A 26,137-nucleotide genomic window follows, 5' to 3' on the forward strand; every position below is an offset into this window, starting at 1 on the left:
CAGCTTGGAATACAAAGATAACCCTGGCTTCTTCTCTTCCGTAAATCATCTTCTTAAACCCCTCTTCCCTATCTCCTCCACTCTCACCTCCAACAATAAGTGCAAGGAGCTCATGGACTTCTCTGTCTGTAAGACTGAGACCATCTGATCAGCAGCCTCTGCGTCATCTCTGTCTTCCACTAGATCGTACTTCATTTTAGGTTTCCCCCTGCCCTAGCCCTGAATTTGCATCTTTCTCCAGTTTCCTACCTTCTCCAACCTCATCTTTTTCATGTGACCCACTTTCTGCTCCCTGGACCTTAAACCCACTGAACTGCTAACGAAGTAACTTCTTTATTCCTTCATGGGATGTGGACGTCACTGGAAAGGCCATCCCTAATTGCCCTTGAAATGAGTGGTTTGCTAGACGATTTTAGAGGGCAGTTAAAAGTCAACTACGTTGCTATGGGTCTGGAGTCACATGTAGGCTAGACCAGGTAAGAATGGCAGACTTCCTTTCCTAAAGGGCATTAGTCAACCAGATGGGCTTTCATGATAATCAATTATAGTTTCATAGTCACCATTACTGACACTAAGCTTTATAATTCCAGATTTTGTTAATTGAATTTTAATTCCACTAGCTGCTATAGTGGGATTTGAACCCATGTCCCCAGGCTGTTAGCCTGGGCCTCTGAATTACTATCCTAGTGACATTACCACTAGGCAACGGTCAACCTTTCTTCCTTGTCTCCATATTAACTGATTTTGTTCACAGTTGCTCTCCTCAGGTACTCTCCCTCACTCTCTCTCTCTCTCCCTCTCCTTTAATTCTGCCTTCACCATTCCTTTCCTCAAAAAAGCCAACCCTGACCCTATTGACCTGAAAACTATTACCCTATTTCTAATTGCTTTTCTTCTTCAAGGTGCTTAAGCATTTCGTCACCTTCCAAATCAATGCCCATCCTTCATGGAACTCCAGATTTGAAACCCTCCAGACAGATTTCTGGCTCTGCTACAATACTAAAACTGCTCTTATCAAAGTCATTAAGAACACCCAATGTGACTTTGGCAAAGATAAACTATCCTAACTCATTCTTCTCAATCTGCCAGCAGCCTTTGACACAGCTTACCACACTATTGGTTTTCATGTCATTCCACTGTCATCCAGCTGGGTGGGACTGCATGTGCCTGGTTCCATTCTTTTCCATCTAATCATCGCCAAAGTATCACTTGTAATGGCTCCTTTGCCTGTTCGCACTGTTACTTCTAGTGTCTTCCAAGGATGTATCCTTGACCTCCTCTTATTTTTTCATCTACATGCTACTCCTCGGTGACATCATCTAAAAATGCAGGGTAAGTTTTCACATGTGCGCAGATGACACCGAGTTCTGCTTCACCACAGTGAAGACAACATGGAAGTCCCTCATCCCTCAAGTTCCTGGGATTCCTTGAGCATTGCCAGCATAATCAGTGTCTTTCTCTTCTGTCTCTGAAGTGATATTGAGCTGTGTCTCAGAGGAATCATACCACAGAAGCCATGGTAAAGCTATGGTAACAAACACTCAATTTTCCAACTTTATACCCACTTCTCATTGGCTAAGGATTTGGGTCATCTAGTGTCACCCCACCTCTGTAACAAGGGTCATGTAGACTGAAGAGAAATGTCCATCCCTTGTTCCCTAGGGCCCCAGAGTTTACGTTTCATTGTGAACAAATGACACATTTCCTTTAGATACAGAAGTTACAAACAATGTCACACCCTCTTCAACATATTTTAACCCAAGTCCCACAGATACTAAAGCCATTAAGAACACATGTTAATAGCACTTCCTACCATTATGTCAAAACAGAAATAAAAGTTTTCCCCCTAAAACAGATGCTCTGCCTTACAAATATGATTAATCAATTAAATCAATAAAGATTGTGTCATCCTAAGTGAGCTACCTTTCAGCTATTTCTTCAAAGCTGATGAAGACTCTAGTTGCCCACAATACAATTAAGACAACATACAACTGCTCCAACCCAGACTCTCAGGCAACTTAAAGTCATAAATCCATTAAGTGTAGTTTCATACAAGCAACAGCTGCCATCCTGTAAAATGTCCCGACTAGCAGAAATTCAAACTGAACTATCTAAAAAATGGTTAAAAATACAATTCATAGATGTTACTTCCGTTCAACAATAAACCCTAAAAATTAGTAGCATTATCAAAATCTTAACAGTCCCCACCTCAAGGAAGAAAGTGTACTGACACTGGTTCCTCGCTTAACCTATATTTAACTTCACAGTATCCACTTAAAATTGAATGTTTGTTGGAAATATCCAATTCTTTACATTAGTACTGAAACATCGTGTTAGACCTCCCTGTGCTAAACTAGGGCAGTACTAAAAACTTTGCTATAAGTCAGTCAGATTGACCAAGACTTTAAGATGAAAGCGAAAAACTGTGGATGCTGGAAATCTAAAACAATAACAAAAATACCTGGAAAAACTCAGCAGGTCTGGCAGCATCTGCGGAGAGGAGCACAGTTAATGTTTCGAGTCCGTATGACTCTTCAACAGAACTAAGGAAAAATAGAAAAGAGATGAAATATAAGCTAGTTTAAGTTGGGGGTGGGGGGGTGATGGGACAAGAAGAGCTGGATAGAGGGCCAGTGATCGTTGGAGATAACCAAAAGATGTCACAGACAAAAGGTCAAAGAGGTGTTGAAGGTGGTGATATTATCTGAGGAATGTGCTAATTAAGGGTAGAAAGCAGGACGAGCAAGGTACAGATAGCCCTTGTGGGGGTGGGGTAGGGGGAAGCGATCGAAATAGGCTAAAAGGTAGAGATAAAACAATGGATGGAAATACATTTAAAAATAATGGAAAAAGGTGGGAAAAGAAAAATCTATATAAATTATTGAAAAAAACAAAAAGGAGGGGGAAAATCGGAAAGGGGGTGGGGATGGAGGAGAGAGTTCATGATCTAAAATTGTTGAACTCAATATTCAGTCTGGAAGGCTGTAAAGTGCCTAGTTGGAAGATGAGGTGCTGTTCCTCCAGTTTGCGTTGAGCTTCACTGGAACAATGCAACAAGCCAAGGACAGACATGTGGGCATGAGAGCAGGGTGGAGTGTTGAAATGGCAAGCGACAGGGAGGTCTGGGTCATGCGGACAGACCGAAGGTGTTCTGCAAAGCAGTCACCCAGTGTTGAGGAAAGTGCAAGTGAAATGCTGCTTCACTTGAAAGGAGTGTTTAGGCCCTTGGACGGTGAGGAGAGGGGAAGTAAAGGGACAGGTGTTGCATCTTCTGCGGTTGCATGGGAAGGTGTCGTGGGAGGGGGTTGAGGTGTAGGGGGTGATGGAGAAGTAGACCAGGATATCCCGGAGGGAACTATCCCTGCGGAATGCCACCGGGGGGGGTGAAGGGAAGATATGTTTGGTGATGGCATCATGCTGGAGTTGGAGAAAATGGCAGAGGATGATCCTTTGAATGCAGAGGCTGGTGGGGTGCTAAGTGAGGACAAGGGGGACCCTATCATGTTTCTGGGAGGGAGAAGAAGATGTGAGGGCGGATGCGCGGGAGATGGGCCCCAGCTATGCCTGTCTCTTTATGGGGTATGTGGAATATTCCTTGTTCCAGTCCTACTCCAGCCCCCTCCCACAACTCTTTCTCTGGTACATCGATGATTACTTCAGTGCTGCTTCATGCTCTCGTCTGGACCTGGATAAATTTATTAATTTTGCTTCCAATTTCCATCCCTCCATCATCTTCACATGGTCCATCTCTGACACTTCCCTTCCCTTCCTTGACCTCTCTGTCTCAATTTCTGGTGAAAGACTGTCCACTAATATCCATTCCAAGCCTACCGACTCCCACAGCTACCTCGAATACAGCTCTTCACATCCCGCTTCCTGTAAGGATTCCATCCCATTCTCTCAGTTCCTTCGCCTTTGTGGCATCTGTTCTGATGATGCCACTTTCAAAAACAGTTCCTCTGACATGTCCTCCTCCTTCCTTAACCGAGGTTTTCCACCCATGGTGGTTGACAGGGCCCTCAACCGTGTCCGGCCCATCTCACTTTTCACCCCATCAGCCTCCGCATTCAAAGGATCATCCTCCGCCATTTCCGCCAACTCCAGCATGATGCCACCACCAAACTACACCTCAACCCCCTCCCATGGCACCTTCCCATGCAACCACAGAAGATGCAATGCCTGCCCCTTTACTTCCCCTCTCCTCACCGTCCAAAGGCCTAAACACTCCTTTCAAGTGAAGCAGCATTTCACTTGCACTTCCCTCAACTTAGTCTACTGCATTCGTTGCTCCCATTGTGGTTTCCTCTACAATGGAGAGACCAAACGTAGACTGGGTGACTGCTTTGCAGAGCACCTTCGGTCTGTCCGCAAGCATGACCCAGACCTCCCTGTCGCTTGCCATTTCAACACTCCACCCTGCTCTCATGCCCACATGTCTGTCCTTGGCTTGCTGCATTGTTCCAGTGAAGTTCAACGCAAACTGGAGGAACAGCACCTCATCTTCCAACTAGGCACTTTACAGCCTTCTGGACTGAATATTGAGTTCAACAACTATAGATCATGAACTCTCTCCTCCATCCCCACCCCCTTTCCAAATTTCCCCCTCTTTGTTTTTTCCAATAATTTATATAGATTTTTCTTTTCCCACCTATTTTCATTATTTTTAAATGTATTTCCATCCATTGTTTTATCTCTACCTTTTAGCCTATTTCGATCGCTTCCCCCTACCCCACCCCCACAAGGGCTATCTGTACCTTGCTCGTCCTGCTTTCTACCCTTAATTAGCACATTCCTCAGATAACATCACCACCTTCAACACCTCTTTGTCCTTTTGTCTGTGACATCTTTTGGTTATCTCCACCGATCACTGGCCCTCTATCCAGCTCTTCTTGTCCCACCCTCTCTCCCCCCCCCCCCCCCCCCCCCCCCTCCCCTTAAACTAGCTTATATTTCACCTCTTTTCTATTTTTCCTTAGTTCTGTTGAAGAGTCATACGGACTCGAAACATTAACTGTGCTCCCCTCCGCAGATGCTGCCAGACCTGCTGAGTTTTTCCAGGTATTTTTGTTTTTGACTAAGACTTTAGTTGTGGAAGCTAGTGCCTTAAAACCTTCGCATGCAAGGGATATTTGCTAACCAGAAATAACAAATTCTTTGATTACTTTTCCAGTGTGACAATTGTTTCCCAGACATGTTATACTAGTTAGACCCGTGCTAAACCCTTAAATATACAAACATTTATAGCGAATTGATAAATGAACAAGCCCTTAGGTACCTGTCTTTTACCCTTAAAGATAATAATCTTTTCTATAACTCTTCACAATCTCTTTCCAATCTGTTCTAAAACCTAATTTCTGTTCTCAATTCTACAGTTCTTCCTTTGAATCTATCTTGTGGATATTCCGTACTATTATTTTCCTATCCCTTCAGTTGCCTTACACAAATTCATTTTATTTTGTTTTATTCCCTCTAACCAATCATCGTTAAATCAGCTTCTTTAGAGAGTATGTGTCAATGTGTTTTAAAAACAAAATACTGTGGATTCTGGAAATCTTAAATAAAAACAGAAAATTCTGGAAGAACTCAGCAAGTCTGGTAGCATCTGTGGAGAGAATCAGAGTTAAAGTTCAAGTCCATACAACTCTTCTTCAGAGCTAAAGAGAAGTAGGAATGTGATGGATTTTATACAAATTTCTCCTTAGCTCCCACTTATCCCTGACCTTCTATTTCGCTCCACCTGCTCCAACCCTCTTAAACAGTATAAAATCCATCACAACTCTACTTCTCTTTAGCTCTGAAGAAAGGTCATACGGCCACTTAACATGTCTTTTTTATTCATTTAATTCCTTACATTTCTTTTTCTTTGTCTCAATGTCTCAGCTGTCATTGTAATTCTAAATTCCCAATAGTCAGGGCCCAAAATTTTGTCTCCTATTAGCATGATCTAAGTTAGTTTAAAACAGAAACTATGTCCCCTTAAAGCTCAAATACCTTAATAAAAGGTAGCTCAACCAATTTTTACCCCACCTTTACACATGCATATTGTGGAAGAAACTCCTCCATTGTCCTTGACCATTCTTTTTCCTAGTTCATGAGTAGCATGATCTGCACAAATTTTACCTTTTATCCTCCTAAAATTTCGGTTCCCGTTCCATAACCACAGGTAACTGATGATGGAAAATCCTATTATCTGTTGCAACTTTTTTGATACTCTCCAGATTTAATACACACTTCCCACCTGCAGATCCCCTCACTTATAAGCATATAACATTCCTTATCCTTCTACAAGAGTGTTAATAGTTCCTAAACTATTGGCATATCAGTACATAGAATTAAAAGAACAGATTATACATGTTCGCATGTGTTACCTGAGATAACATTTTACTTGTTATAGATAATCTACCAAAAGATAAATATTGCTTTCACCTAAATTATCCCAAATTCAAATAGTGACACCATAGGCTGAGAATATATTCAACTTATCTCTGTTCAGACAACAATAAACTTCTTCCCTGATACTCAGAAACCGCCCATGCTGTCTTTCTATTACAATTTATTTTTCAAAAATTAAAATGTATTTATCCCTTTAAACTTCAGGTAACTTTCCCTTTAAGTGCATGGAATAGCATATCAATTCAAAATCAGGAGCAATCACAACCAGACATGGTGGTTTTAAAATCAAGTTATCAGAAACAGTAGTGCCTACAGTTGGTATAGAAGTTGATTACAACCAATTACAAACACTTTGGGCAGAGTCTTCAGGTCAGCAAGCAGGAGCGGGGCCCGCTCGCCGATGCGTAAAATGACACGCGGTGACGTCAGGCATGCGTCCCGACATCACGGCGCGTCATTCAGATCTTGAGTTGGGCAAGTGCACACTGGAGTCGGCTGCGCACCCACCGAACTGTCAAAAGCCTATTAAGGCTACTTAAACAGCAAATAAACTAATAAACTGAACTGCTCGTCAAACCTGGTGAGCAGGCAAAGAGCCCAGGTGGCCTTTCCATTTATCATGAAACCTCATCCACAAGTGGGATGAGGTTTCATGAGGGTTTTTAAATTTTAACTAAAATTTTCAAAAAAATTCATTGACATGTTATAGACACTGTCACATGAGTGAACATGCATTGAAATTTTTTTTTCCCCTTTATTTAAATTTTTACATTTCAAACTGATATCCCTGAGGCACACATGCACAAAAGAGTGCAGGCCCTGACTCAGTCTACTTCCCCCCCGCCTGCACAGGGAGCACTCAGCACTTCTGGGCGTGCGTCATGCCGGGCCCTCCTACATAAAATGGCAGCACGCAGCCGATCGCGGGTGGCAATCGGCTGCGCTTCCACCGAAACCCCCCAACCGGGAGAACATAAGAACTAGGAGCAGGAGTAGGCAATTCAGCCCTACAAGCCTGCCTCGCCATTCTTTACCATCATGGCTGATCTCATTTTGGCCTATAACCTTTCAACCCATTACTAATTAAAAATCTCCTCCTTAAATTTATTCAGCATCCTGGCATTCACTGCACTCTGAGGTAGTGAATTCACAGATTCACGACCCTTTGAGAAAAGTAATTATTATGTATCTCTGATTTAAATCTGCCACCCCTTATCCTAAAACTATGGCCTCTCATTCGAGAGAGCCCCAGAAGGGGAAACATCCGCACCACGTCTACTTTGTCTATCTCCTTTAGCATCTTATAAACCTCAATTAGATCTCCTCTCATCCTTCTAAATTCTAGCGAGCATAGGCCTAAACTGCTCAACCTCTCCTCATAAGACAAGCCCCGCATCTCTGGAATCAATCTAGTGAACCTCCTCTGAACTGCCTCCAGTGCAACTATATCCTTCTTCAAGTAAGGGGACCAAAACTGTGCACAGTACTCCAGGTGCTGTCTCACCAATGTCTTGTACAGTTGTAACAACACTACCCTATTTTTATGCTCTATTCTTTTAGCAATAAATGCCAAAATTCCATTTGCCTTCCTTATTACCTGCTGTACCTGCATACTAGCTTTCAGCAATTCATGCACGAGGACACCCAGATCTCTCTGCAACTGAAGCATTCTGAAGTTTCTCTCCATTTAAATAATAAGTCGCCTTTTTATTCTTCCGACCAAAATGGATAGCCTCACACTTATCCACGTTAAACTCCATCTGCCAAATTTTGGCCCATTCACCTAACCTGTCCATATCCATTTGTGAATTTTTTATTTCTTCATTACAACTTAGTTTCCCACCTATTTTGGTGTCATCTGCAAATTTAGCTATAGTACCTTCTCCCCCGGAATCCAAGTCATTAATATAGATCGTAAATAGTTGGGGCCCAAGGACCGAACCCTGTGGCACCCCACTAGTTACAGCTTGCCATCTAGAAAAAGACCCATTTATCCAGACTCTGCTTTCTGTTGGTTAGCCAATCCTCTATCCAAGCTAATATATTACCCTTAACTCCATGTGAACTTATCTTGTGTATTAAACTTTTGTGCGGCACCTTATCAAAGGCCTTCTGGAAGTCCAGATATACCACTCCTACAGGATCCCCATTATCCACTTTGCTTGTCACGTCTTCAAAGAGCTCTAGCAAATTAGTCAAACACGATTTACTCTTCATAAAACCATGCTGACTCTGATGGATTGCATTTTGTCTTTCCAAATGTCCCATTACTACTTCTCCCCGTTAGCTCAAAAAATAACATCATAACAAATGAGTCTGAATGACTTTAGGCCAACTCTTTTTTAAAGAAAGCAAAGCCTTTAGTCCCAATTATCACTATGCTGTGATAAACAATCTTAAATTCTTGAAGCTGCTAGAATTGCTTGTTTTCTGTAATCGCATGGTCCACCTATTTTAAAAAAGAAAGTACTCGAGGCCTATTTGGCTTAAAGCCAAATTAGTTAATTTGATCTACATACATCTGTCAATTAAAAACTTAAAATTCATAATCTCCAATATATATAAATTTTTATTCAGCAACCTAGATGTGTGGTGAGCTAAATTGCTAAGCGTAAATAGTTAAATTTCTGTTAGTTTTAAAAAGGGATGGAACAAAAGTTTTCAACTGGACAAAATTACATCACCGCCTCACCTTTTTTTAAAAAGAAGTGAGGGCAAAGAACCACATAGTTGCTCCTTAAACAAAGCAAAACTTTAAACTGCTCTTCCAAATTCCAAGTTTTAGATTTTCTTTTGACAGTTTAAATTAAGAGCACCCGAGATATATTCCAACCCCAAACTACTATTTCCAAATGCCCATTAATATTCTTTGACCTTAAAATAAATCCCCTTTTTTTTATGAGAATTGTATTTAAAGTAAAGTTCCCAAATGTTATCATCATAAATATGCTCCAACAGTGATTGTGGTCAGCAACCATAACTCGAGATTAAATAATTTAAAACATTTATCATGTTTTAAATTACACTTTCAATCCAGCTCACAATTCTCATTTTTTAACTCAGTGTAGAAACTACTACCACAAAAATCAGTTTAGAAAAAAAATTTAAAACTTGAAACTCATGCAAAAAAAAATCCACATAAGTTCTTTATTACACAAACACACACATTGGAAGCTTTCAATATTTGCACACATTTCCGCAGTATTTGGCTTTGCTTTCATTCAATCTTAACAATTTAAAACTGAAATCAAAATATAATAGCATGTGCTTTTCAAAGAAAACAAAGGAAATAGAGTCAGTCAGCAGTCTTGATTCTTCTTTCTTCAAACACTGTAAGTAAAACTAAAAGAGAAAGATGAATTCTCACAAGAAAACTTTCTATTCCAAAAGTTTGTAAACTAAACAACAGCCTTTCACTGCCATAGGGGGCCTTTGAGGTTTACTTAGAAGGAAAACCAAATTGACAAAGCTCACATTTTCTTTGCCCCAGAGTGTCATTACCCATCATTTCCCTGGAAGCACTCCTCTCCTGCCAGAACAAAACAATTGATTTAACAACTTAAATATCCATCTCTATCATTTTATTGTAATATATCCTCTTCCTCGCTTACACCAATTTAAAATGCAACTACATGCACACATTAAACAGCACAAAAATTAGGACAACTAACAGAGCCAGACTACAGACGATTAACTAATTTAATTCAGTGACACACACTAGACACTGACTTATCAATAAAAAATCAAGCAGGACTGAAATAAAAATTGCACCAACAGAAATTTACTCAAACACAAGTTTTCCTTTTCACACAGCATTTTAGCTTTCCTGTGAGTCTCCCAACATAATTTCTCCTAACCATTTTCTTCAACCTCAAATTTATATCTTTCACATTCTCTTTGTACACATAAATAGCTACAGCTATATAATTGATAAATTTAAGCATTTAGTGAACCGTTAACTCTTTTTGCTCTACTCTGCTCTGAATGAACACCCTCCAAAAGGATTCTCACTTTGAAGTCTAAGCAGGTAGCACATACACTCAGTAATTCCTTGACTTCTTCAACTTTGCACGTCATGTGCAGCTTTTCCTGGAAAGTTAAAAACACTAAATATTTCCTCTTATCCTCTGACATTACTCCTATGCTTCTGTCCAAATTGTTACGTCGTATTTCAAATTACATCTTATTCACTGGCCTAGTGGACTTATGTCCAGTGCTCCCCTTATGGGTTCCCTTCCCTGAATCTAAAGAGTCGATCAGTCAAATTAGACCAAGGTCCCCACTTAAATTCATTGCCAGTCATTCAGTTTTAGCCTTTCTCAATGTCAGGCCCCACATTGGGCACCAATTGTACGATTTTGGGGTTTCAAGATAAAAAAACCCTTCTAATTAAAATCTCTAAGTTCTGAGTTCTTAATTTTGAACACTAGGGTCCTCAGTTGTGCTTGACCTAACAAGGTATGAATAGCTAGTATTTATGAATCAAATAGAATTCATTAAACATCACTCATGTTTCCAGGATTCCTTGAGCATTGCCAGCACAATCAATGTCTTTCTCTTCTTCTGTCTCTGAAATGATATCAAACTGTGTCTCAGAAGAATCATGCCATAGAAGCCATGGTAAAACTACCAACAAAGACTCCAATTTTCCAAATGTTATCTCCACTTTTCGCTACTCTTTCATTGGTTTAGGGTGTGGGTCACCTGGTACCACTCCACCTCTGTAAGCAAAGTCATGTAGACCTGAAGAAAAATGTCCATCCCTTGTTCCCTGGGGCCCCAGAGTTTACATTTCATTGTGAACAAATTACACATTTCCTTCAGATACAGAATGTCACATCCTCTTCAATATATTTTAACCCAAGATACACAAATAATAAAGCCAATAAGAGCAAATGTTAATAACACTTCCTACCATAATGTCAAAACTGAAAGAAAGCTTCCCTCTAATACAATTGCTTTGCCCTACAAACATGGTTAGCCAGTTAAATCAATGCCTATGTTTTGTTTAAAGGTAGTGTCATCCTAAGTAAGCTCCCTTTCAGCCATTCATGCAAAGCTGATAAAAAGACTCTTAATTACCCACAGTACAATTAAGACAACGTACAACTGCTCAAACTCAGACTCTCAGGCAATTTATATCCATTAAGTGTAATTTCTCACAAGCAACAGCTGTCATCCTGTGAAGTGTCCTTACTAGCAGAAATTCAAACTGAACTATTTAAAAAAAAGGCTAAAAATAAAATCCATAGATGTTACTTCAATCCAACAATGCACCCTAAAAATTAGTAGTATTATCAAAATCTTACACCCTCTCCCTGACTGAGACTGAAAGACTGTTCATAACCTTGGTGGCATATCTGACCCCAAGACAAGCTTCCAACCACATATGGCATTACTAAGAACACCTATTTCTACCTCTGTTACATTGGCCAGCTGCTCCCCTGCCTTACCCCATCTCTGCTGCTGGAAGACTGATTCATTCTTTGTTAACTCTAGAATTGAATATTCCAACTCAGTATTGCTGAGACATACTATCAAAGATTTTTGTCTTGCATTCATCAGGACAGCTATGCAAGATTAACCAATAGTGAAGGAAATAACATTTTATACAGCAGAGAACAGCTGCACGCATTCTCTATGGCAACGCCTCTGCCAATCAGAGTCCACTTGCCAACCAATCAGCATTCTCTTCTCATGCAGTATAAATTGTTATTCCCTTTACTATTGGTTTATCATGCATAGCCGTCCTAATGAGTGTAAGACAAAAAGCTTTCATAGTATGTCTCTTTTTTCAGCAATACTCAAGTTCTGTACTTCCAAAGCGGTGGTAGTGGAGGAAAGGAAGATCCAGAGGCAGTCAGCATCAGTTAGAAGAGCGGCAAAAAGGAAGATCCTGAGACAGTCAGCATCAGTTGGAAGAATGGCAGAAAGGAAGACCCAGAGGCAGTCAGCATCAGTAAGTGAAGTAAAGTTTAGGCATGGCAGGGCAGCTCGGTTGTGTAGAATGTGCATCCTGTCGTATGTGGGAAGTTTTGGATGCTCCCAGTGACCTAGATGACCACATGTGAGTAATTGTCACTAGCTGCGAAAACTTGAGCTTCAGATTTTGGAGCTCAAGCAGAAGCTGGAGTCACTGTAGCGCATCCACGAGGCTGAGAGCTACATGGATAACACATTCAGAGAGGTGGTCATAAAGCAGCTTAGGAGCCCAGAGGCAGAAAAGGAATGGATGAGCATCAGGCAGTCCAAGAGGACCAGGCAGGTAGTATATGTCCCATATGGTCCTGCTCACTAGTCGGTTTTCCATTTTGGATACTGGTGAGGGCATTGGTCCCTCAGAGGAGCACAGTCATGGGTGGCCTAGCTGTACAGAAGGGAAGAAGAAAGGAAGAGCAGTAATAATAGGGGATTTGTTGGTATGGGGAACAGACAGGCGTTTCTGTGGCCATAGACTCCAGGATGGTATGTTGCCTCCCTGCTACCAGGGTCAAAGACGTTATGGAGCAGCTGCGGAACGTTCTTCTGGGGGAGGGTGAACAGCCAGAGGTCATGTCCACATTGGTACCAATGACTTAGGTAGGTAGGAAAGGAGATGAAGTCCTGAAAACTAATTTTAAGGAGCTAGGAAGGAGATTAAATGGCAGGACCTTTAAAGCAGTAATCTCAGGATTACTCCCAGTCCCACATGCTAGTGAGCATAGAAATAGGAAAATTAAGCGATTGAACACTGGGCTAGAAAGTTGGCTTAGGAGGGAGGGCATCAGATTATTGAAGCATTGAGACTGTTCCTGGGGGAGGTGGGATCTGTACAAGCCTACACCTGAACAGGACCGAGAAGAAAATCCTCACAGGGAGGTTTGCTAGAGCAGTTGGGGAGGGTTTGCAGAGATTGGCAGAGGTTGGGAACCAAAGGGCAGTTTGAGAAGGACAGATGCAGAGCAGGGAACAGGAGACAGAAAATTAGTGAGTGACTCTGAACAAGGGACAGAGCAAAGATTAAAACATGTACAGCACAGGACTTTGGCAGTGTTAAAAAATGCAAGGAGCATAGCAAATAAAGCCAGTGGGCTGGGGGCACAGATTGACACATGGCAACATGATATCATTGCTCTAACAAAAAATGGCAGCTCAACATCCCTGGATATAGAGTCTTCAGGCAGGATAGAGAGGGAAATAAAAAAGGTAGGGGTGTAGCATTAATGATTAAGGAATCAATTACAGCTGTGAGGAGGGATGATATACTAAATGAATCATCAAATGAGGCCATATGGGTTGAGCTCAAAAAATAAAAAATGGGAGTGCTACAGTGCTAGGAGTGTACTGTATAATCTCAAATAATGAGCGGGAGATAGAAAAGCAAATATGTAGACAAATTTCTGGGTGCAAAAACAATAGGGCAATAATAGTTGGAGACTTCAACTACCTTAGTATCAACTGGGATCTGAACAGTATGAAAGGCACAGAGGACCAAAAAGGTTTGAACTGCATTCGAGAGAACGCTTTAGCCAGACGTAACACCCAATGAGAGGGAGCACAGTTCTAGATTTAGTCTTAGAAAATGAAGCAGGGCAAGTGGATAAAGTAATACGTGAAACCAATTTGGAGATAGTGACCATAATACAGTTAGATTTAGCATCATTATGGACAAGGACAAAGATAGAACAAGAGTAAAAATTCTAAAACAAAAATAAAAATACCTGGGAAAACTCAGCAGGTCTGGCAGCATCTGCGGAGAGGAACGCAGTTAACATTTCGAGTCCGTATGACTCTTTAACAGAACTAAGTTAAAATAGAAAAGAGGTGAAATATAAGCTGGTTTAAAGGGGGTCGGTGATACAGGTAGAGCTGGATAGAGGGCTAGTGATAGGTGGAGATAGCCAAAAGAAGTCATAGACAAAAGGACAAAGAGGTGTTGCAGGTGGTGATATTATCTAAGGAATGTGCTAATTAAGGGTAGAAAGCAGGACAAGCAAGGTACAGATAGCCCTAGCGGGGGTGGGGTGGGGTGAAGGGAAGGGATCGAAATAGGCTAAAAGGTAGAGATAAAACAGTGGATGGAAATACATTTAAAAATAATGGAAATAGGTGGAAAAAGAAAAATCTATATAAATTATTGGGGAAAAAGGGGGGATCGGAAAGAGGGTGGAGATGGAGGAGAGAGTTCATGATCTAAAATTGTTGAACTCAATATTCAGTCCGGAAGGTTGTAAAGTGTCTAGTCGGAAGATGAGGTGCCGTTCCTCCAGTTTGCGTTGAGCTTCATTGGAACAATGCCATGAACGGATGTGTGGGCATGAGACCAGGGTGGAGTGTTGAAATGGCAAGCGACAGGGAGGTGTGGGTCATGCTTGCGGACAGACCGAAGGTGTTCTGTGTTTGTTCTCTCCAATGTAGAGGAAACCACATTGGGGACAATGAATGCAGTAGACTAAGTTGAGGGAAGTGCAAGTGAAATGCTGCTTCACTTGAAAGGAGTGTTTGGGCCCTTGGACAGTGAGGAGAGGGGAAGTAAAGGGGTGTTGCACCTTCTGCGGTTGTATGGGAAGGTGCCTGGGAGGCGGCTGAAATGTAGGGGGTGATGGAGGAGTAGACCAGGGTGTCCCAGAGGGAATGATCCTTGCGGAATGCCGCCGGGGGCTGAAGGGAAGATATGTTTGGTGGTGGCATCATGCTGGAGTTGGCGGAAATGGCAGAGATCGATCCTTTGAATGCGGAGGCTGGTGGGGTGATAAGTGAGGACAAGGGGGACCCCATCATGGTTCTGGGAGGGAGAGGAAGGTGTGAGGGCGGATGCGTTGGAGATGGGCCGGACACGGTTGAGGGCCCTGTCAACCGTCGTGGGTGGGAAACCTCGGTTAAGGAAGAAGGAAAGCGTGTCAAAGGAACTGTTTTTGAAAGTGGCATCATCAGAACAGATGTGACGGAGGCGAAGGAACTGAGAGAATGGGATGGAGACCTTACAGGAAGTGGGGTGTGAGGACCTGTAGTCGAGGTAGCTGTGGGAGTTGGTAGGCTTGTAATGAATATTGGTGGACAGTCTACCACCAGAGATTGAGACAGAGAGGTCATGGAAGGGAAGGGAAGTGTCAGAGAAGGACCATGTGAAAATGACGGAGGGGTGGAAATTGGAAGCAAAATTAATCCTTTTTTCCACGTCCAGACGAGAGCATGAAGCAGCACCGAAGTAATCATCCATGTACTGGAGAAAGAGTTGTGGGAGGGGGCCGGAGTAGGACTGGAACAAGGAATGTTCCACATACCCCATAAAGAGACAGGCATAACTGGGGCCCATGCAGGTACCCATAGCCACATCTTTTTTTTTTGGAGAAAGTGAGAGGAATTTAAGGAGAAATTGTTCAGTGTGAAAACAAGTTCAGCCAGACGGAAGAGAGTAGTGGTAGATGGGGATTGTTCGGGCCTCTGTTCGAGGAAGAAGCGGAGTGCCATCAGACCATTCCGGTAGGAGATGGAGGTGTAGAGGGATTGGACGTCCATGGTGAAGAGGCGGCTGGGGCCAGGGAACTGGAAATTGTTGATGTGATGTAGGGTGTCAGAGGAATCACAGATGTAGGTGGGAAGGGACTGGACAAGGGGAGAGAGAATGGAGTCAAGATAGCAAGAAATGAGTTCCATGGGACAGGAACAGGCTGACACAATCAGTCTGCCGGGACAGTCCTGTTTGTGGATTTTGGGTAGGAGGTAGAAGCCGGCCGGCCGATTCTAAGTTCTAAGTTGGGGGAAGATAAATTTTATGAAGCTGAGAATTGATCTGGCGAAAGTGGATTGGATATGGCTACTGAAGGAAAATCAGCGACAAATCAGTGGGAGGCATTCAAAAGTGAGATTCTACAGGTACAGTGTAAACATGTTCCCACAAAGACAAAGGGTGGTACTGCCAAATCTAGCGCCCTCTGGCTATCCAGAAGTATACAGAGTAAGATAAAGCAGAAAAAAAAAGCTTATGACAGTCACAAAATATCTAATACTGTAGAAAGCCTAGAGGAGTATATAAAGTACATGGGTGAAATAAACAAAGGAAACTAGGAAAGCAAAGAGAGGATATGAAAGTATATTGGCAGGTAAAATCAAGGAAAAACCAAGGATGTTTTATCAGTACATTAAGAGCAAGAGGATAACTAAGGAAAGGATAGGGATTTCTAGGGATGTACATGGCAACTTATGCGTGGATGCAGAAAATGTGGGCAGGGTTCTTGATGAGTACTTTGTCTCTGTCTTCACAGAGAGGGATGATGCAGACATTCTAGTTAAAGAGGAGGTTTTGAAAATGAGATACAATAAGCATAATGTGAGAGGTTGTACTAGAGGGACTGTCATCCTTAAAGATGGATAAATCACTAGGGCCAGGTAGATTGTATCCCTAGCTGAAAAAGGAAGCCAGGGAGGAAATAGTGGATTCTCTGCAGATCATTTTCCCATCTTCGCTAGTAATAGGCAAGGTACTGGAGGATTGGAGGTCTGTAAATGTTGTACTGTTATTTAAAAAGGGTGCAAGAGATAGGCCACATAATTATAGGCTAGTCAGTCTGACTTCGGTGTTGGGCAATTTATTAGAACCAATTCTGAGACACAGGAAAAACTGTCTCTTAGAAAGGAACAGATTAATCAGGGAGAGTCAAACATGGTTTTGTTAGGGGAATGTTGTGTCTTATTAATTTAATAGAATTTTTTGAGGAAGTAAGAAGAATTGAGGGTAATGCAGTAGAAGTTTCCTACATGGATTTTAGTAAGACATTTTACAAGGTCCCACATGGCAGAAAAGTGAAAGCCCATGGGATACAGGGAAATGTGGCAAGTTGGATCCAAAATTGGATCAGCAACAGCAAACAAATGGTAATGGTCAATGGATGTTGATATGAATGGAAAGTAATTTGCAGTGACTTTCCACAGGGCTCAGTGTTGGATCCTTTGGTACATATCAACTATTTGAACTTAAATGTGGGAAGCATGATTGGGAAATTTGCAGATGACACAAAAATTGGCCGTGTAGTTGGTTGTGAAGAGGATAGCTGTCAGCTCCAGAATTATATCAATAGTTTGGTTGAGTGGGTGGAAAAGTGGCAAATGGAATTCGATCCAGAGAAGTGTAAGGTGATGCATTTGGGGAGGGCAAACAAAGCAAGGGGATACACAATAGCTGGGAAGATATTGAGAGGGAAAGCGGAAGCGAGAGACGTTGAAGTGCATGTCCACAGATCCCTGAAGGTGGTAAGACAGATGGATAAGGTGGGAAAGAAAGCATATGGAATGCTTTCCTTTATTGGATGAATTATCGGCTGGAATTTTGCACTGTTGGGCGCAAGCGATCGACGAGTCCAGAAGCAGACGCAAAATCCGCTTCCGCCTGTGATCAGCCCCCAACCGTGACCTTATGCTGATTAGCCAATTAACGACCAGCCAGCATGAAACGCGCCTGGAGAAAGGCTCAGCACTGCTGTTGCGGGTGGGAAGAGGGTGGGTGCCAAAGTCACCACGGGTGCTAGTGAGCGCTCCAGTGAGCTCCCTAAAGGTAGACAGATGTCTCAGGGAGCTGCAGACCTCCAAATAATATAACAAAGCCCAAAAACTCTGCAAAAAATGTCCATGCAGCACAATCAAGCACTTGAAAACAGACCTCATAAAAAAAATGTCCCCAGATATTTATTTTAATTTTAAATCCTAACAGAGATTTCATCCTGCCCTTGGATGAGGATTCATCAAAAATATAAAGCCCGCCTGGCCAGTTGGCCCATCCGCCAACCATAAGGTTGGACGGGCCATGAACAATCGCTGACAATTGGGCCATTAATGGGCTTAATTACCCTCTTGATTGTTGGCAGGCGCTCTTCTGACTTTTGCGCGCACCCGTCGAGCGAAATATTGTACAAGTGCGCAATGACATTGGGACGCTCGCCCAATGTCATCTCGCGCAATTTCACACCCATTCGGGTCGGGCATAAAATTCTGGCCATAGAATACAAAAGCAGGGTCGTAATGTTCGAACTGCATAAAATGTTGGTTAGGCCACAGCTGGAATTTTGTGTCCAGCTCTGGTCGCCACATTACAAGAAGGACATAATTGCTCTGGAGAGAGTACAGAGGAGATTTACAAGAATGTTGCCAGGGCTTGAAAATTGCAGCTATGAAGAATGATTGGATAGGCTAGGGTTGTTTTCCTTGGAACAGATGAGGCTGAGGAGTGACCTGATTGAGGTGTACAAGATTATGAGGGGTCTGGATAGACTAGACAGGAAAAACCTGTTTCCCCTAGCGGAGAAGTCAATTACCAGGGGGCACAGATTTAAGATGATTGGTAGATGGATTAGAGGGGACATGAGCAAAAACTTCTTCATCCAGAAGGTGGTGGTTGTCTGAAATTCGATGCCTGGTTTGGTGTTGGAGGCAGAAACCCTCAATTCATTTAAAAGGTACCTGTTTCAGCACCTGAAGTGCTGTAACCTGCAAGGTGCAGACCAGGTACTGAAAGGTGGGATTAGAATGGATGGCTAGTTTTTTTTATTTTTTATTTTTCAGCTGGCACAGACACAATGGGATGAATGGCTTCTTTCTGTGCCGTAACTTTTCTATGGCTCAAATGACTATCCAGCTCACTTCTGGTCAACCTCCTACATTCTACCTTCTATAAACTTGAGGTCTTACAAAACTCTGCATTCCCTGTCCCTTAATTTACACCAAGTCCTGTCTACCAGTCACTATTATGCTCACTGACTGGCATTGACTGCCAATCAAAAAATGCCTTGATTTTAAAATTCTCATGCTTGTTTTCAATCCCTCCATTGCCTCAACCCTCTGTAACTAGCCCCATAACTCTCTGAGATATCTGTGCTCATATTTTTCTGGCCTCTTCATTTTAATTACTTCACCATTAGTTTTGTGCCTTTAACTGCCCAAGCCCTAAGATCTGAAAGTTCCTCCCTAAACTTGTCCACCTTTCTTTCCTCCTCTAAGGAAGTCAAAAGTTATAGGAAAGCAAGGGCCATAATCAGATTAGCCGTGATTTTATCAAAGGTAGAGCAGGTTCAAGGGGCCGAATGGCCGACTCCTATTTTTATTTCCTATGTTTGTATTAAATCTATCTCTTTAACCAATCTGTTGATCATCAGTCTTAATGTCGCTTTACATGGTTCAGTGTAAAACTTTGCTTTATAATTCTCCTATGAAGTGCCTTGGGATGTTCTATTATGTCAAAGATGCTATGTAAATACAAATTGTTGTTGGAGGCAAATAGCATAGAGATCCATTACGGAGAGGCTAGAGTAAACAGAAAGAAGAAAAGAATAGTAAGTTGTGCTGAAGGGATTAAATCAAGTGGGGTAGGAGAGGAGGTTCGTGTGGAGCATCAATACTGGCATGGGATCAGTTGAGCAAAATAAATTATTTCTGAGCCGTATATTCAATGCAATTCTGTGTATTTCATTTTCTGTTTTCAATTTAACATTGAGTTAAATATTCTAACTAAGCCTTCCTGAATCAGATCATGTGCAGCTCATTAACGGTTCTTCAATCTGATTGGTTAAGGCAGTTGTTTGCTCTGTTTAGTCAGGCTCTAGATGCTCTGTAGAGGGCACTGCTCTTTTTAGATCATTGGATGGCAGGCACTTACTATGAAAAATCTCATAAAAAGTCATGGACAAATGCTCTGGTGGCAAAATCCAGCCCATTATAATATCTTAAAGGGTAAATGACCATTGTTTTCACTCTTTTGATACATGTTTGCTTTACTTGCTATTTATCCTCACCCATATTTTTCTGTGAGGGCATTGTCAAAGTTTTGTTGTATCTTATCCCTTCAATTATTTGTAATATTTGTAATAATGCAATGCATTATTAATTTCCCTTTTTTAAAGGCAACAAGTTGACTTAAATCATTCAATAGGCTATTGTGCTTTCCTTTTACTTCCTCAAATTCCTCCAGCTCAATTTGGTGAGCTAAAAGACTTCTCTATCTCTCAGTTGTAATCGCCAAATGTGAAATGAGTTTGGGAATTTTGACTTATTTTTCGAAAGCAATAGGTCCACAACACAAAAATCCCAAGGTCTCAATAAAATTTGGTTGTTTCACCCAGTGAAACTAGAGGACAGCTTGTGTAGGAAATGGGAATATCACAGTAGTACAGGAGACGGAGGGGGGCTGTTTGGAATTTGAAGTTGAGGTGTGTTAGGCAAAGTAATAGGAACTTAATTCAATGTTTGGATATGCCATTTTGTCCTGGAAGGTAACGTAACTGTGCATATGCTTGTCTAGAAAATATAAGATTTTTCTTATTTTCCCACAGCTGAATATCATGCACTTTGCAGTAGTGGACCTGGTATAACAAGTGATGGGAGAGGTAACTGTTCAATAAATTAACTCCTATTAAAGAAAAACATTTATTCATATAAACTATACTATAATACTCAATGTATGAAAAATGTAAATTTTTGTGTTATACTTTATTTACTTTATTATCTTCTGACAGCATTAAGGTTAATTTATTCTTGTAAAAATAAAGCAAGTTCTCTTGTGATAAATCCTTTGTTTTCACAGACATCAACGAATGTGCATTGGATCCTGATATTTGTCCTAATGGAGTGTGTGAGAACACTCGTGGCAGTTACCGATGTGTTTGCAATTCTGGTTACGAAGTTGACATATCTGGGAAAAAATGTATTGGTATGTATATTAAAAGTGGACACTAGAAATTCAGTCAAAGTTATTAAATTAAAATGTCAGTTAGTGTATGTATTGATCTTGATTCTTCTATATCGATGAAGTTCTATGCTTTCACTTAGTAAGAGCTAAAATTAGCCAACTTCACTTATATAACCATAACCCAAAGAATGATAGAAATACATAGTTTACAATTTGGCATTTAAATATTAAAGTATTTTTCTCTCATTTATTTCTGAACTTTTAATTTCATTGCCCTGGTTTCAGGTCATTATGATGGGTCTAGTGTGTGGGTGAAGAAAGTTAGTGTGCTTCCCACGTTTGTGTGCTTGCTTGCTTCTTATTTTCAGCCCACACTGCTGGCTAGCATCAATGCAAAAAGGAGAGCTAAATGTGTAAGCCTTGCCCTGTCAGTACATAGCAAGTCTTCTGCCCATCCTCCTTGTGATAACTTACAGAAACTGGGTCCCTCATGACCCCAGGTTAAAGCTTCTGAGGAGCTCGGAGGAAGTTTGATTCTCAGAAATGCAGTGTGAAGACCCACCAAAGTGAGGCACTCAAACCAAACTTTCAGCCATAGCTCCATTGCCTTGGGGGTACCTTGGGAGAGTTGAAGGCTAAGGGTGTAAACCCTGCCAAAAAAATCTGGAGTGGAGCCCAAAGGCGGACTAATGTCTAAATATGTCAACTTTCCAGCAAGTCCTGCAGCCAAGTTAGTGCTAAAAGTAGTGCTCTACATTCCTTTGGATCCATTCGGCGGGGTGGAGGTTGGACCCTGATGTTTGGGCAGCCCAGACTTGTACCCTGGAGAGGATACTCCAGTCTTGTGCAGAGCATTGACACAATATGGAAAACAGCAGGTACAAGCTGTCAAAGAATAAATACAGCAAATGCACATTACTTCAGGAAAGAGTATGATTTATTAAGTGCTGAACCATACAATGACCATTGGGAGCAGATCACAATGGATCTACTCGAAGTTAGTGTTCAACAAGCAGTATTTATACAGTGGTTCCAGCATATTCACACAGTAATCCTATTAACTTGAGTGATCTCATTAACTTGCCCTTCTTTATTCTCTTATAATTGATTTAGCTTACCCATACAATTTCTTTATTGTCCCTTATCTCTTCTAACAATGTACTATTCATTCCATGAGTCAACATCTGATCCTTTTTATCTGAGTTGTAACCATGTAACAATCAGGTAGTTATACATCAACCGTTATCAGTGCACGCATTTATATCTCACAATATGTCAGGTAAACGGTAAGTTAACTAAGTAATTACATCAGATGCAAGACAGACAGTTTTATAAAGACAGACAGTTTACAAGACATGTTGCATAAAATTAGATCACAATCAACAGCCTATGAGACATAGAATACAAAGAACAGGGAAGTTAAAAAAACAATCTGGCCACCATACTTATATAATTAATCGCACACAAAGTTCATTTTATTCTGGCTATGCTCCAAGTTCTGTCGAAGGGTCATGAGGACTCGAAACGTCAACTCTTTTCTTCTCCGCCGATGCTGCCAGACCTGCTGAGTTTTTCCAGGTAATTCTGTTTTTGTTCTCCAAGAACACTTTCCTGGTTTTCACACAAAGCTTACAATTTCATTTTAACATTTATCTGCACGTACATAAGGTACAAGTTAAATGTAGTCAGCATTGTTAACATTTCATGTCTTCCTCCTTGTCTGTGGTGGGTTTCGGTAGGCTACGGGACAACTGGCTATTTTCTTAGCTTACTTCCTCTTACCCCTCAATGTCCTATCCTGTAATATTTTCTTGCTCAAAGTGATCAGTCTAACTTGATTTCTGTAGAAAACAAATTCTAGGGGCTGTTTCCAGCAGTGTGAAGGATCAACTTGTCACACTGGTCAGCCACCACCCACCTCAAGTCAGACAGCCTCAAATTAGTAAGTTGCTGACCTGCCACAGTCCACCTGCTTCAATGGATGCTTAGACCTTAGCATCTATACTCAACTAGTGGAGCACATTCATTCCATCAGGCAAACAAATGAAAGAAGATGCCAACTCTTCGAATGGCAAGCAAAAATGTCAGGACTATGCGCATGAGACCGACAGACGATTTACAGCCGGTTAATAATGTACACAAGATAGCTGTGATCGACATGGAACTTGATAGGCTGAACAGTAATATAGCCTCCCGACAAAGACAAGAATCGCCGAGAGTGAATTACAGAGGAAAACATTACGTTCATCTGGCAGGGGAAGAGTTCAGAGGAAAAGCATGAACAGGGTGTAGGCTTCGCTTCAGGAAACCGCTGCTCTTGATGAAAGTGCACACGCCCCACCCCCACCACCCAAAATGTTTCAGAGCATGTTCTCTCTATCCACCTGTCAACTGAAACAGGGCCAGCTAACAACAACAACGTATATTTATTTAGCACTTATAATGTAATAAAACGTCCCAAGGGGCTACCCAAGAGCATTATAAATGTTATACCAAGCCACATAAGGAAACATTACACCAAATGAAGAAAAGCTTAGTCAAAGAGGGAAGTTGTAAGGAGTGTCTTAACTGGTGGAAAATGAGTATCTCTGTTCCAACACTGTGTTCCGCTACAAAGGCCAGTTCTATGAGAAGCTTGACACTGCTATCAGTGGGTTCCTTAAGTCAGAACACATTTTCCTATTGGGGGATTTCAACGCAAGAATGGGCACAGGCCATGAGGCATGGCTCTCCTGCCTTGGGCATCATGGTATGAGAAAAATAAATGAGAACAGACAGAAACCACTTGAGCTTTGCTGCTGCTGCGAGTTTTGTGTAACTAACATTTTATTTCAGAGCAAACCAAGTCACAAGGTTTCCTGGAGACAATCAAGATCAGGACATTAGCACCAGATGGACCTGATCATCGCCAGACATGATACTTTCAGCAGCATTCTCAACACACACAGCTACCATGTTGCTGACTGCGATACAGATCACTCCCAGGGTTAGGTTGCAACCCTTGAAGCTTTTTTTATTCAAAGCAGAAAGGCTACTCACGTATCAACTTCAGCTAAACTGCCTACTCGGATAAGAACTCCTTGACTCAATTGAACAGGCATTCTTCAGCATTCCCACACAAAGTGCAGAAGCAAAATGAAACGTACTTTGAGAAACCATTTACAATACAGTGCACTCAACATATCGGATGCAAGAGCAGAAAAATACTGAATGGATCGAGGCATTTTATATATAGGAACACCTTTAGCAAAAAATGGAAAGATACTGTCATGCTGAGATCAGATAATGTGATGCTGGAAGTTCTGATAGCTTCAGATATCTAGTCTCCACAATCACAAACAAGTTTATGTGATGCTGAAATCAACAAACAGATTCCAAAAGTTGAAGCTGTTATGTCCGGGTTGAATAAAACAATGTGGAACAGCAGCAGCCTGACCAAGAATACCAAACTGTGAGTCTGTCAAGCCTGCGTCCTTAATACACTCTGCTACTCTTTTATAGTAGTGAGACCTGGACAATATATGCCAGGCAGGAGAAAAGGCTAAATGGTTCCCACCTTCACTGTCTCAGATGTATCTTTGGAATCTCTTGGTAGGACAAGGTCTCCAACCTGGAAAATCTGGGGCGTAATAATTCCATCAGCAGACTCTCTACTAAACCAACAAAATCTGCACTGCCTTGGCCATATGCATGAGCTGAATGATGGCTAAGTGGCCAAAGACCATCTGCATGATGAACTGGCCACTGGGTCATAATCTGCTTAATGTTCATGCCTTTGTTACATGAACTTTCACCAAGAGTGGCTCAGTAACACCACTGCTGACCAAGCTGACTGAGCCCTAAAGGACATAGGTGCTAGACTGGGTCTACGGCAAGTGGTGAGGGAACCAACAAGAGGGAAAAACATACTTGACCTCATCATCGCCAATCTACCCTGTCGCTGATGTATCTGTCCGTGACATTATTGGTAGGAGTGACCACCCCACAGGCCATGTGGAGATGAAGTCCCTCCTTCACGTTGAGGATATAGTGCATTGCATTGTGTGGTACTACCCCCATGCTAGATGGGATACATTTCAAATAGAATTAGGTCAAAACTGGGCATACATGAGGCACTGTGGGCCATCAGCAGTGGCAAAATTGTATTCGAACACAATCTGTAACCTCATGGCACGGCATATCCCCCACTCTACCATTACATCAAGCTGGAGAATCAACCCTGGTTCAATGATGTGTACAGGAAGGCATGCTAGGAGATGCATCAGGCATACCTAAAAATGAGGTGTCAACCTGGTGAAGCTGCAACACAGGACTACTTGCATGCCAAACAGCAGAAGCAGCATGCGATAGACAGATCTAAGCGATCCCATAACTAATCTAAGCTCTGCAGTCATGTAACATCCAGTTGTGAATGGTGGTGGACAATTAAACAATTAACTGGAGGGGGTGGCTCCATAAATATCCCCATCTCAATGATGGGGAAGCCCAGCACATCAGTTCAAAAGACAAGGCTGAAGCACTTGCAACCATCTTCAGCTTGAAGTGCCAAGTAAGTACTTCATCTGTGCCTCCTTCTAAGGTTCCCAGCATCACAAAAGCCAGTCATCAGCCAATTCAATTAACTCCACATGATATGAAGAAATGGCTAAAGGCACTGGATGCTGCAAAGGCTTTGGGACCTGACAACATTCTGGTGATAGTCCTGAGAACTTGGGCTCCAGAACTAGCCATGCCCCTAGCCAAACTGTTCCAATACAGCTACAACACTGGCATCTCCCTGTCAATGTGAAAAACTGCCCAGATGTGTCCTGTCCACAAAAAGCAGGACAAGTCCAACCCAGCTAATCACCGTCCCATCAGTCTACTCCCAATCATCAGCAAAGTGATGTAAGGTGTCGTCAACAGTGTTATCAAGTGGCACTTACACAGCAATAACCTGCTCACTGACAGGTTGCATTCTGCTAGGGTCGCTCAGCTCCTGACCTCATTACAGCCTTAGTCCAAACATGACTCTGGTTGGAGTCAAACCTAGCACAAAGGAAGATGGTTGTGGTTGTTAGAGGTCAATCATCTAAGCCCCAGAATATTGCT

General features: G+C 41.9%; 1 protein-coding gene across 1 annotated transcript in view; it reads left to right on the forward strand.

Annotated features, from left to right (window-relative positions):
- The window catches only part of LOC121272136 (fibrillin-1-like), a 639,088-nt gene that overhangs the window by 356,732 nt on the left and 256,219 nt on the right, over positions 1–26,137 (forward strand). The window contains exons 17-18 of the mRNA XM_041178628.1: positions 20,691–20,744; positions 20,942–21,067. Of these exons, the coding sequence (XP_041034562.1) occupies positions 20,691–20,744; positions 20,942–21,067 (180 nt within the window). The remainder of the gene's footprint in view (positions 1–20,690; positions 20,745–20,941; positions 21,068–26,137) is intronic.

This window comes from Carcharodon carcharias, chromosome 32 (assembly GCF_017639515.1).
Source record: "Carcharodon carcharias isolate sCarCar2 chromosome 32, sCarCar2.pri, whole genome shotgun sequence".
NCBI classification, from domain to species: Eukaryota; Metazoa; Chordata; class Chondrichthyes; order Lamniformes; family Lamnidae; genus Carcharodon; species Carcharodon carcharias.